The 15,857-nt window shown below is 38.5% G+C and overlaps 2 protein-coding genes across 3 annotated transcripts; one reads left to right on the top strand and one right to left on the bottom strand.

The window, feature by feature from the left end:
* The first annotated feature begins 2,726 nt into the window (after nt 1–2,726).
* msx3 (muscle segment homeobox 3) lies at nt 2,727–5,300 on the top strand. The gene is made up of 2 exons (XM_085297007.1): nt 2,727–3,267; nt 3,646–5,300. The coding sequence occupies exons 1-2, from the start codon at nt 2,907–2,909 to the stop codon at nt 4,050–4,052; spliced, it is 768 nt and encodes a 255-aa protein (XP_085153133.1). The 5' UTR covers nt 2,727–2,906; the 3' UTR covers nt 4,053–5,300.
* A 201-nt stretch (nt 5,301–5,501) lies between these two features.
* On the bottom strand, nt 5,502–14,077 carry znf511 (zinc finger protein 511). Of its 2 annotated transcripts, none has more exons than XM_085297006.1 (6): nt 8,403–14,077; nt 8,241–8,314; nt 6,771–6,972; nt 6,552–6,676; nt 6,006–6,236; nt 5,502–5,808 (listed from the first exon to the last, which is right to left on the bottom strand). In XM_085297006.1, exons 1-6 carry the CDS (start codon nt 8,547–8,549, stop codon nt 5,736–5,738), a joined length of 852 nt encoding a protein of 283 aa, XP_085153132.1. In that variant the 5' UTR covers nt 8,550–14,077; the 3' UTR covers nt 5,502–5,735. The 2 variants fall into 2 exon arrangements, with proteins under 2 accessions (XP_085153132.1, XP_085153131.1); XM_085297005.1 differs by having other exon boundaries at nt 5,520–5,808; nt 6,006–6,239; nt 8,403–14,069.
* Between the last annotated feature and the right edge of the window lie 1,780 nt (nt 14,078–15,857).

Below are 15,857 nucleotides of genomic sequence, written 5' to 3' on the forward strand. Positions count from 1 at the left end.
AAAGGAAAAAAGATTTAGGACTGCTGTGTGTGTGTGTGTGTGTGTGTGTGTGTGTGTGTGTGTGTGTGTGTGTGTGTGTGTGTGTGTGTGTGTGTGTGTGTGTGTGCGCTATACTTGCTTTCCAAACTTCACTTGTTGCTCAAAAAGTTGTGGATGGAAACTGAAGTTGAAGCTTTCATCGTGGCTATAATCACCTCCTGTCTGGTTTTCCTGGCTCAACTTTGCCTGGATATTAGTCTCTTGTAAGGGTCAAATCTGTGTCCTTCATCACAGTTTTGCTCAATAGGTTACACTTGACCTTGGGTTAAGAGTAGCAGCTCTTAACACACTATGTGCTGACAGTTGCAAAGATGAGAAAACTAATTTAGGCTGACATGTTGTTGCAGTTGCTCTCGACTGCTGATCAGATAACGAGGCACATCAGAGGAAGACCTCGGGCCCTGCACATCCTCTTGGCTGATTGGCATGATTGGGCCTGAGTAAAACTGAGCCGGAGCCAAGAAAGCCTGTACCTGTCAACATTATTGTTTCAGTAACTGATGCAATACCCATGTCAGTCATTCTAATTTTGGCTCTGAGTGCTGCAAGTGGTAACTAGTGCTTAACAAGTAACTTTAACACAATGAATGACCACAGTTTATTTCAAGAAAACAAGACAGAGTGCAACTCCTTGTGAATGTAAGCAGGGAAAGAAGAGTTTGTGATCTTCCATCCACTGACATTTTGACATACCAGCTTTGGCAGGTCCACTCAGACACACAATAATGTTCTGTTATGCTTCCGCAGACAGGCCTCTCTCGTCCCCTTTAAAGACGATACACTTTCACCACCACAAGTTCCCCGCTGCGCGTTTCATAAATGTTTATCCCACATGACTCTAGCCCCCTCCCCAAAAGTTTGCTTAGGATAGCTGCGAGCGCTGCCAACTCAGATGAAAGGGAAAGATTTAAAGAATGAAATATATAAAGCCTGCTTCGACATGCTTGGTTCGAAAGGTTTCAAACTCTTTTACAAAACCACAATTAACTCTTTACACAGTTCTCCACTGAGTTAAATAAGCAGGACTTGGAGTTGGGTAAAGAAAGAAAGTCAGTTTGACATTTTTTGACTTTACATGTAAATAGTTAATAATCTTATAACCTACAGGATGAATGGATTGGCATAAAATATCAGGAAAACACATAAGAGCTGATTCCAAAGGGGAAAAGCAATGGATAAACCCGCACCAGTGTTTACTGATCACAGTATAATGAAAGATTGCTTAGAAGTGATCTACTTTTTCCAAACATGCTGAAAAGTCATTATTAATTAAACACCAGACTATGTGAAAACAAGCTGCAGCTGTCCTATAGATAGATTTTAATTTCTCAACATCAAAATGTTTGGTTGACTCTTGTGGCATGTGTGTGCCATTCTTAGAGAAGCAGGAAACTTTTTTTTATTTAAATATTTACTCATTCATTACAAAACAATAGAGGAGAAACAACAACACTACAGACAGCCCAGCGTCTCCTTTCAAACAGGCGGAGAGTGAGAGTGGTAATATTCACAGTTACTAGAGGAGAATGTAATGTCGCACTAAATTACAGTCATTGAAAGCTTGTATGGTTACCCAGCGATCTATCACTGTCACACAGAGGGGGAGAGGGGGCGGGAGAGCAGACAGGCGCCAGGCGCAGCAGGATCAAAGCAGGGACATACCTCAGGGAGAGAAACAGTTAACTCCATTTAACCAATTGTCCTACAGACAGTCATTCAGTCAGTGCGCTGCCGCTGCAGGCCCAGCAGCAGTTCCCATAAGAGAGAAGAACGCTCACATATAGAGTTTCACTGAAAATGATTTGACTTGATTTGAAGAGCTGCAGAACAAGGCCAATTTGGATGGGCTGCTTGAATGGGCCCTTTACTGTCTCTCAAAGGGATTACAGACAATGAACACAATAGGCTGAAATATGGCCATGGACAATTTGATTACAGGCCACAAGATAGAAATTTACAGTGATAATAACTCTTTGGAATATAAAGAGTGCTGTAAATCGCTGCCTGGATTGCCTTACTGCTTTAATGAAACCTGGTGAAAAACTACTGTCAACACATTCTCCGGTACAACTTCCCAGAAGGGGCCCAAAGAGAAGAATTTGTGTGACATATATCTGGTGAGGTTTACATCTATTAAACTGTGAATGGATTTATGACACAATCACAGCACCACATGGTAAATATTTTTAAAAACAAATAATTACACTATATACACACCCAGAAGGCACGCACCAAATCTTAGCACTCATTTAGAGTCCGTTTGTGTCCACCTGATGTCTTTGTATGCGCAACCCATTTTCTGGTTCTGTTTTGTTGTCTACCAGTTCAGAAAGGGAATATTTGACTATTTAGGCAAAGTTGGGATTGTAAAGCAGAAAATTAAAAACACAAAAATGCTCTGTAAGAACTGAAGGGGACAAGCATGGGCGAATTGATAAACTCTAAATAAAAATATTAACCAGTGCAGATTTAGATTTGGATTCCAGCAAAGAGTGTTTAAAAGGTAGGAACTGCACATCTGTCCTACCTTACATAGAATAACTCGAGCTGTGCCACTGACGAGAGGTTTATATCTGTCAGAAACCACAGCATATAAAATGGACCGCAACACTGTCTTTACAAATTCGGCCTATCAGAAACCGCTTTAGCCCGGTCACGTGGAAACATCTAAAGACTGATAGGCAGGCGGCAAGATGGAAGGGGAACTTGTGGCACTGCGCTAACGGAGAGACAAGTCTGTGCGTAAAAGCCTGAAAAACACACAGCTGTAGCGTCATCGGAGGAACATCTACACTAGCACTTATCTCCTCAAGAGAAGCCACGAAAACATAAACAGTGTCGGAGAGAGCGGCAGGAAAATTAGTTGTATGGCACCGCAGTCGTGCGTAATGAATCCTGCGCAAGGATCACCGCCCGTGGCTGCTCCCGGGGAGACTTCGCCGGAGGATAGAGCCGCTGATGGAATTGGAACTGATGAGCTGGACCTGTCACCTGTTAGAAGGTGTAAAACCAAAAGTTCAGATCTGCCTTTCAGTGTGGAATCACTCATATCAGACAGGACGCCGTGCAGAAGCCTCCAAGACTCAGAGCCTGGCTCGGGTTGCGTCCGGATAGAGGACGCAGATTGTGCGTCACAGAGAGGATTTTATCGGTCTAAAGCGGAGGCGGTGGACCTCAGCGACAAGGAGACGAGCTCCTGGTTGCAGGCGCCTTGCGCATCCCCTCCAAGTGAGTGTAGAATGCGCTATTGCGACATTTTGTGCGATATTTAAAACAAAAACGTCAACAACTTGTATAGACATATTCAAAGAAGCATAAACAAAATGACTGCTAAACGATTGTATAAAATATTATAATTGTCTGTAATAAAACTATTAAGAGCCAACAGTGAGAGGGAGCTTGAACTTTCCTCCAAAGAGTAAATAACGGCAAAGGTGCACTGACTGTAGAATAGTTAGGATATTAAAAAGCTTTGATATTTCCCCGATCTTTCAGATTATAGTCTATGCGCAATCAAAAATTAAACTTCAAACAATCACTAGTTATGCTATTAAATCGATCGCCGAAGTTCTAGCAGTGTACATAACTTCTTAATTGTATTTCCAGGACTTCCCAGCCCCAGCCCGTGCAACCTACGGAAACACAAGAACAACAGGAAACCCAGAACTCCCTTTACAACCTCTCAGCTTCTTTCTCTGGAGAGGAAGTTCCGACAGAAACAGTACCTCTCCATCGCGGAGAGAGCGGAATTCTCCAGCTCCCTCGGCCTCACAGAGACCCAGGTCAAGATCTGGTTTCAGAACCGCAGGGCCAAGGCCAAGAGACTGCAGGAGGCCGAGCTGGAGAAACTAAAGCTGGCCACGAAGCCGTTGCTCCCGGCCTTCGCCTTTCCTTTCCCCTTGAGCGCACCAATAGGCGCCCCGGCGCTATACGGGGCCCTGAACGGACCTCGGCCTGCCTTACCCGTACCAGGACTATTCAGTGGACCATATGGGATGTACTACTTGTCCTAACTCATACTAACTTTTAAGCTGCTTCGTTGGGGAAACTGCCTTAGCTTTATCCAGCAAAAAATATTCTTATGAAATAATCTGTCTGAAATCTCACATTGAATGAAATGTTTTTCGTTAAAGCGCTAATGGGGAAAGAATAATATAATAACCCACAGCAGGGATATGTTAACATAACAGTCTCGCTTCATTTTAAAGCTGTTCATTATTTCCAGGAACAAAAACAAAACAGTTGATTGCCTTTTTTATTTTCAGCTGTCCCAGCTCAGGTATGCTTCAGTTCCAGTAATTTTACTGTAGTAAGAGAAGACCACAGAAGACGATTTTTTTCAGAGCCTGTTGCTTTGAGCTGAAAGCAAAAACTTGTAATGACGCACTGAAAGACAACGGCTTGTTCATTATTTCTATTTTAAATGCTTTGAAATGTCCCGCCTCTTCAAGGAGAGTTTTAATTTATAGAAAAAATATTTAAATGACAGTTTTGCTGACTTTCTATATTTTTCTGATAGTCATTTCTGATTTATCTTATTCATGTATGCCACAGAGCTCGAATGTTATCCAAAAAGAAACGTATGGTAGATTAATTCGGGGGTTTTTTAATGGGCATAACCGCTCATTTAGAAACAGCTTCACAAATAACGGGAATCACTTTGACACTTTAATGTTGCAAAGATGCGAAAGTGATGGTTGAGAATCTGTGGATTTGGTGTTTTAATAGGGTCTCTGAACTTAAAATGGAAATATAGAAAATTAAAGTTATCCTTTAATCACTTCCTGAGGTGAGCCCTGATGCTGTAAAACTCTAAAAAGACTTTAAAGGCCTTTCCTCTTCAACAAAACAAAAACATACATATTTAAAGAATGTCGTTTCTACACGTTGCATCTTTTGTGCCTTAGTTCTTCAGTGCTTTACATTAACTGGGGTGAGAACCAGAAGATCTTTAAAGGTTAATTTACTGTAACAATAAGATTTAAGTTTCCAGCTCGTTGACAACTGTGCTCATTTCATAAATACAATAAACCTGCTTTACTCGAGCCCTTACCTCAAAAGGAGAATGTTTTTGCACAGGTGTCAGAAGAGCTCTCGAGATCAGCTTCATTACTAAATGTAGATAACTCCTCGTGTAGTTTTGCAAACACTCCAAGTGTTGAACGTGGCAGACCAACTTACATGAGCTATTAAGGTACAGTGTATTTTATATTTCAAGAGTGGAAGATGTTTTGTACAAGTATTAAAGTTTATTATGGAAATCCCTGACATTCTCTTTTGTTTCTCCTAACAAAAAATTTAAAGTGGGCTCCAAAAACCTGCTTTTTTATATTGAAAACACAGCAGTTAAGTATTACTGCATCCTTTTTTATATATATATATATAAAACTCTAATAAATGCCTTTTCAGTTTTTCCAGTTAAATTGTGAATGGGTAAGTGTTGGTTGTTGTGTAAATGCAGCACTGCTCTGAGGGATCAGCAACACCAGAACAGCACCACATGAATGCAGTTCATTTACCACAAACAAAAAAAAAAACAACAATTTAAAAAAAAAAAGGAAACTTGCAATTTTTGCAAAATAAAACTGTTTTTTATTTCAGGTTAAAAACATCTATGACTGTGAAGGTATTCTGTACAAAGGTTATAACGCTGTAAATCTGAAAGGCCAGAAAATAGCAGCCTTGACTTTGATGCTTCACTTCCTCCTTCCTCGTCGTCCTCTAAAGCCTCGGACCGAACCGTGACCAAAACACACAGTGTTGGGGATCCTGAGAGAAAAGAGCACAGCTGCTCAATTCTGGGCCTCAGATTGCTTAGTTTTAAATGCTAAAAAACTGTAGTACACATGTGCTGTAATCAGTACTTTACACATATTTAACTTATATAATATTCTGGATTTTTTTTTATTGCAAATTTCTTAAAAATGGCTGATTTAGTTTTAACACATACAGATTTGAAGGCTAACCTGTAGGAATACTGAGGCTTTCGTGGCGCTGTGCTCTCAGTGTCCTGGGCTGCAGCAAGAACGTCCTCGGTAGTGGCTTTTTCCTCACACTCGTGTGTCTCCATGGATTCCCCTCCCTCGGGTTCGTCGGACGGAGAGTTACACATAACCTCACAGACACCCTCAGACTCACACACATCATCCACCACCTCCATGGCTGCGTCTTTCTGCTCCTTTCTTTTTGTCTCTCGTCTTCTATTAACAAAGATACAATATTTAAAATACGCATAAGGCAAACATATTAAAGTGATGCTATTTTAAACTGCGCCTTTCACAGAGTTAGAAAAATAATACAAAAATACAAATTTTACACATCAGCATCAATAAAGAAGCAAAAAAATCTTATGCTATAATGTGTCTGATCTTATCATGTCACTAAATAAATAATAAAAGAGACATGTAGAGTGTAATGTAAGAATATAAAGAGTAGATAAGGCAATAAGGAGATTGACTAAAAGTCATAATTTGACATTTTGCTACCATCTAGTGGACAAAACACAGCCTTACCCTCGTTCCTTTTTGGTTTTATCGAATCTGAAGTCTGGAGGATACTTGTGAATTCTTATTAAATGGTCCTTCCTGTGTTTATTAGTCCTGAACGTCTGTCCACAGCCTTCCACCAAACACTGGTACTGAAAAATGTGAAGAAAATGTCATTGTTCTTCAAAAAAATAAAAAAAATAAAAAAATCTCCTAACAGCAGAGCTCTATTTGACACCGACTTACCATGTCCTGTTTCTGGGCAAGGATAGTAAAGAGAGAGTCATGCCACTCCTGAATGTGAATGTCCAAGAGCCGGGCGCTCGGCAGGGAGCGGCGGCATGAGCAGCACACGTGCCTGTGCAGGGCGTTGTAGTGGTGCTCGTACTCCTCCAGAGCACTGAAGACCCCACTGCAGCCTGAGATGTGACAGGCAAACTCGGACACGCTGACACAAGACAAGAGGAGGAGGAAGGTTATCAACAGTCTGACCAACACTGAGATTACAAGTCATCAGTCAAGTAGAAAATCCAACACGGTTGCTAAATAATGATCCCTTCTGGGGCAAATTTGTCATTTTACTGAATATTTTTAGCATTTCTCAATTAAATATGTCCAAGTGCATAATCTACTACTGTTGCAATCATCTTATTTGACTCGTTTTATTTCTAAATATGATCGCTTATTTTATTTACAAGTAATCAGCTTCCCAAAATCCCAAAAATGAAATGTGGGATTAATGTGTTATTTTTTTTGTCATTGTGCAAATATAGTGATTATAACATCCACATGAACGGAATCAACTTCATGGGATTTCCTTACCTGGATGGACATTAAGACACCAAAGGACAAATAGTATGTGGGGCAGGTTAATATGGAAGCCTGTTTCTGCCACTGAAAAAACCAAACATTTTTGGTGATCCATAAGTCAAAATTTTCAGGTTATTGTCTCAAAATTTCAAATTATGAAGTCAAATTTTGAATTCTTTTCTCAGACTTTTGAGTTGGTGACTCAAAATTGTGAGATAATAACCCCAAATCTTTATTTACAGGTAGGTTTTTTTTTTTTCAGCACTAGAAAGGACTTTCCATAGATGAGTCATGCTCATAGGAATTTAGGATGAAATAAATATGTAAAAGGATGTTGAAAGTCAGTTATGCAAGTCTTCTGGCTCCTGTATTTTCCTTTTTGTTTCATTAACCTTTATCTCACTTAGTGTTTCGTCAATCTATGGCAGATTTCTCTCTGAGCAACAGATTTTTACAGAGACTCGCAAATAACGGACAAAAACCTTCCTAGTCTTGATTGTAGTTGCATTTGTTTTTACTTGTACTTCTCATCATATCCCATTACAAATCTGACTTTGTGGTGCAAGCTTAGGGGATGAGAGAGAGATCCAGGATGAGATCCTAGCATGTTCACCTGCAGGAGAGCCATGATGAAAGCTTTTACTGATTTCTTCACAACCATTGGGGGGGGGGGGGGGGGGGGCAGGTGTCAAAGTCTGTGCAGTCACACATAAAGAGTGACACCTGCTCACCCTAACAACAACATGAAAATGTAATTTGAAAGTTTCAGGAGACATTTTAAAGGATGAGTGTGTTAACCCATGCATTGGCAAATGTAAATTATGTGCTGTTTAAAGGTGACCCATGCTCATAGCTAGCTAGCTAGATAGATAGATAGCAAGCACTTATATCTCCTGCCTCCCTCACCTGAGTGCTGGCTTGTCTTCTGCCTCCGAGATGTACAGGTCCTGCAGGTACATGTGTCTGTGAATGTCCCCGTCCTGCAAACAGCATTCATCTGCACGTTACAGCCGTTAGCAGAACGAGCAGCTGCCTGCTTTTCTGCTCGGTTTCTTGGTGCTTGGTTACCTCAAACAGCTCGTGGTCCTTGTGCAGGCGGATGATCTGCGGCGTGAAGCTGAACGGGTTGTTTCCCTCCTCGGACTCACTGAGTCTCCGCTCCTGCTGTTCATCGCGTCCCTCCGTCCGAAGCTGGAGTGCTTCTGGCTGCAGCATCGCTTCTACACGTTTTCATTGGCCGGACACAGAAACACTCGTTCACTATTATAACGTTATCAAGTCCAATGGTCGCTACGATGTTACCTCTGGGAGAAGGGTCTGGCTGCAGCCACTGTGGAGCTCCACAGTAACCGGATACACGTGACCTCCACACTAACCGGAAGCACGTGACCTCCACAGTAGCCGTAAACACGCATGGATACCGTGGAAGGTTTTTTTTTTTTTTTTTTTTTATAAACCTTTATTTAAACATCAGTACAATACAAAATGGAATTAAACAGTACTACAATAATGGTGTTGTACTTACAAAAGAATTGTATGCATAGATAAACAAATACAAGAACAGTATTCAGAAACAACAATATAAATATGCTAGGGGGAAAGTAACTGATCAAGCCAAAGAATAAAGTGATTGAAAGATCTTGATTTTTTCACAAACACCAATAGTTTTTATAGTTTTTGGGTTAGTGGAGTTCTTAATTGAGTTAAGATACTGTACAAGTTCAAAGGAGAATACATAAAAAGAGGGATGTCTTCCTAAACATTTGGACTTGTGAATATGAAATTTAGCCATTAAAAGTAACAAGTTAACCATATATCTGTTATCAAAGTTGAATTGTTTTTGGTTTTTGTGCAGACCAAACAAAACATATTTCCAAAACAATAAAAATCCTTTAATATATTTTCTGAAATAAAAACACATAAACTCTGCCAAAAATCTTGTACAAGGTTACAAAACCAAAAAAGATGTATAGTAGATTCCTTGGAAGTTTTACAAAAGCTACAGCTTGTATCAATGTCTAATTTGAATTTGCTTTGAAGATAATCTTTAGAAGGATAAATTCTGTGTATTAATTTATAAGAAATATCTTTAATTTTGTTGGTAATTAAAAACTGATTAGGGAGTTTCCAAACTTCGTTCCACATAATACCATCTGACAGCCGGTTCCAGAAAAAAATGACATATGGTAGCGTGGTTATGGTACTCTGAAATAAAGCTCTAATCGATTTATTGTTGTTTTTAGATTGCTTAGAAAAGCAAATTTTGCCAACAAAAGTTTGTATGGGAGATGTCAACGGCCTGTGGAATGAAGTGATATTAGGTTGATTCTTAAACAGCATACAAACCCCTGATGGTATTGAGCCAAATACTTTGGTATAATCATGACGAGTTATAGCTAAATTGAAATGTAAACAAAATTCTTCATAGGAGAAAAGAATACCATTTGAATCAAATAATTGGTTGACTAAAACAATGTCATTCCTAAACCAACTATCTAAGAAGAGAGATTTTCTTTTAAATAAAACATCCTTATTATTCCAGATATAATAACTGTGTGGACTACAGTTATGCTTGTAAATAAGAGTCCATGCTAAAAAAGCTTGACGATGAAAAGCAGAGATTTTTAAAGGGATTTTATCAATATCAAAATTACAAGTAAGGAAAAATTCAGTGCCACCTAACTTAGAAAACATGAACACAGGTATAGTATTCCAAATGGAAGTAGGATTAGTAATTAGATTCTTCAACCAATTTATTTTGAATGTGTTATTTAAAGTGTTAAAATCCAACACATTAAGTCCTCCATTGACATAGGAGTTCATAAGAACTGTTTTTTTAATGTAGTGTGTCCTATTTTTCCAGATAAAGTTGAAAAGTAACTTATCAACCTCTTTTATAAGTTTTTTATCAAGGTGCAATGCCAATGCAGCGAGAGATGCCTTCTGCTTTAGTTATTAATACCCTGCCTTTTAACGACAAATCTCTTAAGAGCCACTGATTAAATCTGCGTTTGAGTTTCTCTAGAATAGGATAAAAATTTTGAGTGATTCTACTTTCCTGATTTTTGGTTATTATGATACCTAAATAACGAACTTCTTGTTTTATTGGAATGTTACACAAAGCTGTTTTCGAACATTCTTTTATCGCCATAAGTTCACATTTAGGAATATTCAAGTACAATCCAGAAGCTTTGGAAAATATGGAGATAGTTTCAATAGCAATAGAGATTTGATTTTCATCTTTTAGGAATAATGTAGTGTCATCCGCTAACTGTGTTATGAGTACATCTTTGCCAATTAGTGATATACCTTTTACATTGCTTGATTTCATATGGTTAGACAATAGTTGGGCAATTAACAAAAACAGGTATGGAGAAATGGGACAGCCTTGTCTTATCCCTCTTTGTATGTTAAATCTGGGTGAAGTACCGTTTGTTAATTTAATACTGCTGTTACTGTTATGGTATAATGTTTTAATCGCTGTAGAGAAGTAAGAGCCAAAACCATACTTATCCAGAGCTTGAAATATAAATTCATGCTCCACTGTATCGAAGGCCTTGTAGAAGTCTAAAAATAATATGAAACCATTGCAATTTATGAGGTCAGAATAATCCAGAATATCTAAAACCAATCTGATATTGTTAGTTATGTGTCTTTTGGGCATAAAGCCAGATTGTGTTTCATCAATAACAGAGTCAAGAATCATCTTAAGTCTGTTAGCTATAATTAGAGCAAATACCTTATAATCATTATTTAGCAAGCTAATTGGTCTCCAATTATCAATCATTAATAGGTCCTTATTAGGCTTCGGAATCAACGTAGTCAAACCTTGATTCATCGTAGTGGGAAGCTGTTGGTTTCCTATGCTTTCTGCAAATACCTCAAGAAGAAAGGGAGACAACTCTTCAGAGAAAGTTTTATATAATTCAGCAGTAAGACCATCCGTACCTGGAGATTTATTATTTTTCAATAGCCCAATTGCATCTTTGACTTCTTCTAATGAGATGGGTTGATCACATAATATAGAATCTTCTTGGCTGATAGATTTAACATTCAGCGATTCTAAGAGATGATTTGTAGCTTCCTGAGAAAATGTAGAGCTATAAAGTTCCTTATAGAAATGACTACAATATTTAGAGATTAATCTGTAATCCTCTGTTATAACCCCATTTATCATTTATTTGCTAATATTATTTATACTTGAGTGTTTCTTTTCTAAACTGAAGAAATAATGGGAATTACGCTCACCTTCTTCAAGCCATTTAGATGTTGATCTGATAAAAGCTCCTTTTGCTTTGTCTGTGTATAAACGATCTAATTTATCTTGTAATTTAGCAAGGTTCATTTTATCCTCTTCAGTTAAAGTGTCAATTTGTTTATTAGATAACTGTGTGATTTGAGAGATTATATTTTCTTCCTCTAATCTTTTGGACTTTGCATTAAGGCTGCCAACCTTCCTTAAATATTTGCCAATTTCAAATTTTAATAATTCCCAGTTATTTCCATACTTTAAATCTTTTTGAGCTATAGACCAAAAGTTTGAGATCAGTTCTTTAAGCTCCTTTTTCACATCGTCTTTTTGTAATAATGAGCTGTTGAGTTTCCAGTATGTAAATTTAACAACAGAAGAATTAGATAGAGAAGTTAGATTTATTTTAATATATATGGCTTTATGATCTGTTGCTGGAGAAGGCCAAGCACCTACATCTATGCTATTGCTGTCAAAGCTCTCTGAAACTAACCAAAAGTCTATCCTTGAATGTCTCGAGTTAGAACTGTTGCACCAAGTAAACATTTTGGACTGAGGAAATTTGAATCTCCAAATGTCTGTAAGTTTCAGGCGTACCATAACAGCCTTCAATGTGGTATTAATTCTGTTCGAATGTCCTGGAGGAAATTTATCTAATTCAGCATCCATAATACAGTTAAAGTCTCCACCTAGTAATAATTTTGCATTTGGAAATTTATTTAACCAGCTAGATATTTTTTTTTCAATCGTCAAAAATAAATGATCATTTTCTAGCTTCGTGTTAAACCCGTATATGTTAGTTACAATTAAGACTAAATCATTATATTTTATGACTTGACATATGTAATGGCCTGCAGAATCACATTCTGTATGTAAAACATCCCCATTATATCTGTTTTTTAGGATTGATACCCCAGCTGATCGTTCAGTTCCATGAGATAACCATATAGAATTTCCCCATTGAGATCGCCAAAAACTAACATCGTTGATAGTAGAGTGAGATTCTTGTAAAAACACAAAGTCAGATTTAAGTTGCTTTGCATAAAGAAAAGTGGCTTTACGTTTTAAGTTGTTACGAAGACCCCTAGCATTAATAGAAACAAAAAACAAAGAACACAAATTGACAAAGAAAAGATATGTATTAAAATGTAAATCGAAGTTAAACCTTTTAACCTAACACTGAGTTCAGCACTAGAATATGAAAATGTTCACAGTATAGAGTATATATATAAATAAACTTTAGACGCCTAATAAAAGCGTAACAAAAAAAGTTTTACCTATTTAACAGTAAGTTTGCTTTTTGCTAACATCAAAGAGCAATTTAGACAGCCAAACATTAATATCTACAAATATCAGGCACATCAATATAAAGAACACCTTGTAAACAAACCTGAGAAGAACTAAGGGTCAGGGAATATTGAAGAGATTATGTGTGAATTTCAGCACCATTTACAAAGCCTCGACCTCCAACAAAGTAAGCAGATTTCCCTTCTTCACGTGCTTTCTTTATAATGGGCCACGGCTTCAGTCTGTTTTCTTTGTCCTCTCTCGTCAGGTCTTCAGTGAACCGCAGATGATTATTTTGAAGGAAAGTATTGTTCTTGGCAGCTTTCCACACCGCATCACGAATTCTCCTTGAGATGAACCGGATGATGATCCCTCTGGGTCTCGGGTCATTTTGTTTTGGTTTCCCCACTCGATGAGCGATGTCCAAGACCTCTGAAAACTTTTCCTTTTCCGCAGGTAGAACCGTTTGGCATATCCCAATCGCCTTTGCGCGCACATCTTCTTTCTCCAACTCCGGTACCCCATACAGTCTCAGATTCCAACGGCGGTTGTAGCGTTCAACTTCAGAGATGCGTTCGTCACATTTCTGTGTAAGCGTTTCGTTTTACTCAACCCTCTTCTCAATGACCATAATCTTATCACTTATGTCCTTTAAATCCGTACGAACTGTTCCTACCATTTCTTCAATGGCGTCACTTCTGGTGTTGATCAGATTAATCAAAGTGTTGACCGCATCAGCTTTCAGGGAGTCGCCATCAGAGTGACTGGCAGATAGTGTTGGTTTTTTAGCCACTGGAGGCTTGGAAGGCGTAACTGGTAGAGGTGGAAATTCTTCTTCAACCATCTCCTGACACTCCATTTCTTTCATGTAGCTATGGTCGCTAGCTAGCATGCTAGTTGCATGTGGTTTGCCTGAGTTACTCAGCCTTTTCTGAGCAGATTTCGACATGTTGTTGTTATAGAATTTGGTTTCAGATTTAGCAGGTTTAGTGCGCTGATCTTCAAAAAAGTCTTGAAAGTTAGAAAGACGTCAAATAGGTGTTGTAAAAATGCTTTATATCTTTCTAGTGCCGAGAGCTCGAAAAAACACTCCTCTTCACGCCGCCATCTTGCTCGGCCAGCCGCCGCAAACACGTAACTTTGGTTAAATCGACTTTGACAGCGAAAACTAAATTGCGTTTTTGTTACTATTGATGCTGCTGAGAAAAAAAATGGTTTTAAGTGGGGGGGTTTTAACACTCTGGGTTTGTTCAAAAAAATTCACCATCCCCTAAATAGTTGGGTTGCGGTCACGTGGTTCTGATGACGTGCGGAGGCAGCGCGATTTTTGAGTGAAGGGCGGAAGTAAACACAGCCAGATGCTCTTGACTTTTTCGGTTGTATTTTGGCGCGGGGTTATGACGTCACCTGATAGTCATCACTGAACACTAGTCGCCCTGCTTTGACCTAATACAGCTGTGGGAAACACTGTCTTCCCTCAAACTTAATAGTTAAAAAAAATAAATGAATAATAATAATAATAATAAATATCAATGCTTTATTCCAAAGGAAGGTTATTTCAAGCCCTACCGCTCTCATCTTATAGAACATTAAGTTTTTGGTGTAGTTCAAGAAATATCAGAAAACAGAAATAATTGTATTTGAGTTTAAATTAGCATCAGCCCTAATTATAAAACCCCAAATTTCACTCAAATTCTGAATTTTAACCCTTTTTAATACCATTTAGATCAGCTAATTCGAATTATTTACAAAGAGAAAAGCATAAAAGCATTTTCTAACTATGATTGCAGTTAAATGTATTTCAATAATTAACAGTATCAATGATTATACATGCGTCATAACTTTTTTGTGCAGTGACAGAAAACCCCCAGCAGCATATTCGTGGACAAAAGTGGCCACCTTCTGTTTACCTTCACAAAATGCCATAAATGAATATATTAAAACAATTTCCACTTGATTTTTCAAACTGGTATCAGTCCTTGTCACGAAAACCAACATTTTATTCAAATTCAGATTTTTTTTTTTTTTTTACCCTTTAAAGCCTAGTTTGGTTATATTTTCCCAGTAACTTTTCAGAGAAAAAGGAAATAAAGTTCTGAATTTTTTAACCATATAATGCATGAAACCTAATATTTTTTCAATCATTACAGGTCAGTAAAAGTAACAGTAACAATGATTTATTTAATTTTGCATGATCAGTTCTTGTGATGAATGACCAAAAATAAACAACCACCTGGCGTCTTAGGGGCCAGAAATGGCCATTTAATGACCAAATGACCACTAAGATGACAAAAATTTGTATTTGAGTTTGTGTGCATCCTCATTAGGATGTGCTAACCACGAGGGAGTGGTCTTTGTAGGCACACTTTCCATAGGTGGAGCAAGTGGATGTTCTAATCCAACATCTAATCCTGCAGGTGCACTTCTTGCTCAGTCTTCTCATTTTGTTGGTGGGGTATGGGTCACACTCTGGTTCAGACTACTGTATCTTGGGATGAATGGCAGCTATCGAGTACTGGGGACAAGGCTGTCTTGCAATTGTTGAGGTCACCAGCATGTGCCCCAGCTCTTCCAGGATCACTCTTCATTTGTAGGTGTTAGAGGACTCCCACTCCTGTGAAGTGGTTTCCACCGAACAAAGGCATTGTATTCCACAACATCCAGGAGATCGTAGAAAAGACCCAACAGCCATCTGCTAGTTTTCCTTCAACAACTCGAGGTGCCAACATCCTGTCTAGGTTATCCACACCGTATTTGTGCTTCTTGTAGTCCAGGCTTCCTCTTCTCCCCATTACTGCCTGTTGGTTACCTGTGTGTTGTGCACATTTTAGCCTCACTTGGGCATGTAGGATACTGCCTTCACCAAAACTACCATGGCAAAGACAGACAACAAAATCTTCCTCCGTTGCAACTGGAGGAGCTGGGTGAGGTAGGTCTGGGTTGTTTCCCCTAAATGTGCCAACCAGAGCCAGATTTCATCTGAGGAG

Source organism: Mchenga conophoros, linkage group LG13, assembly GCF_057382185.1.
Source record: "Mchenga conophoros isolate Kocher_MC1m ecotype Shallow Benthic linkage group LG13, M_conophoros_male_GT1.1, whole genome shotgun sequence".
Taxonomy (NCBI): Eukaryota; Metazoa; Chordata; class Actinopteri; order Cichliformes; family Cichlidae; genus Mchenga; species Mchenga conophoros.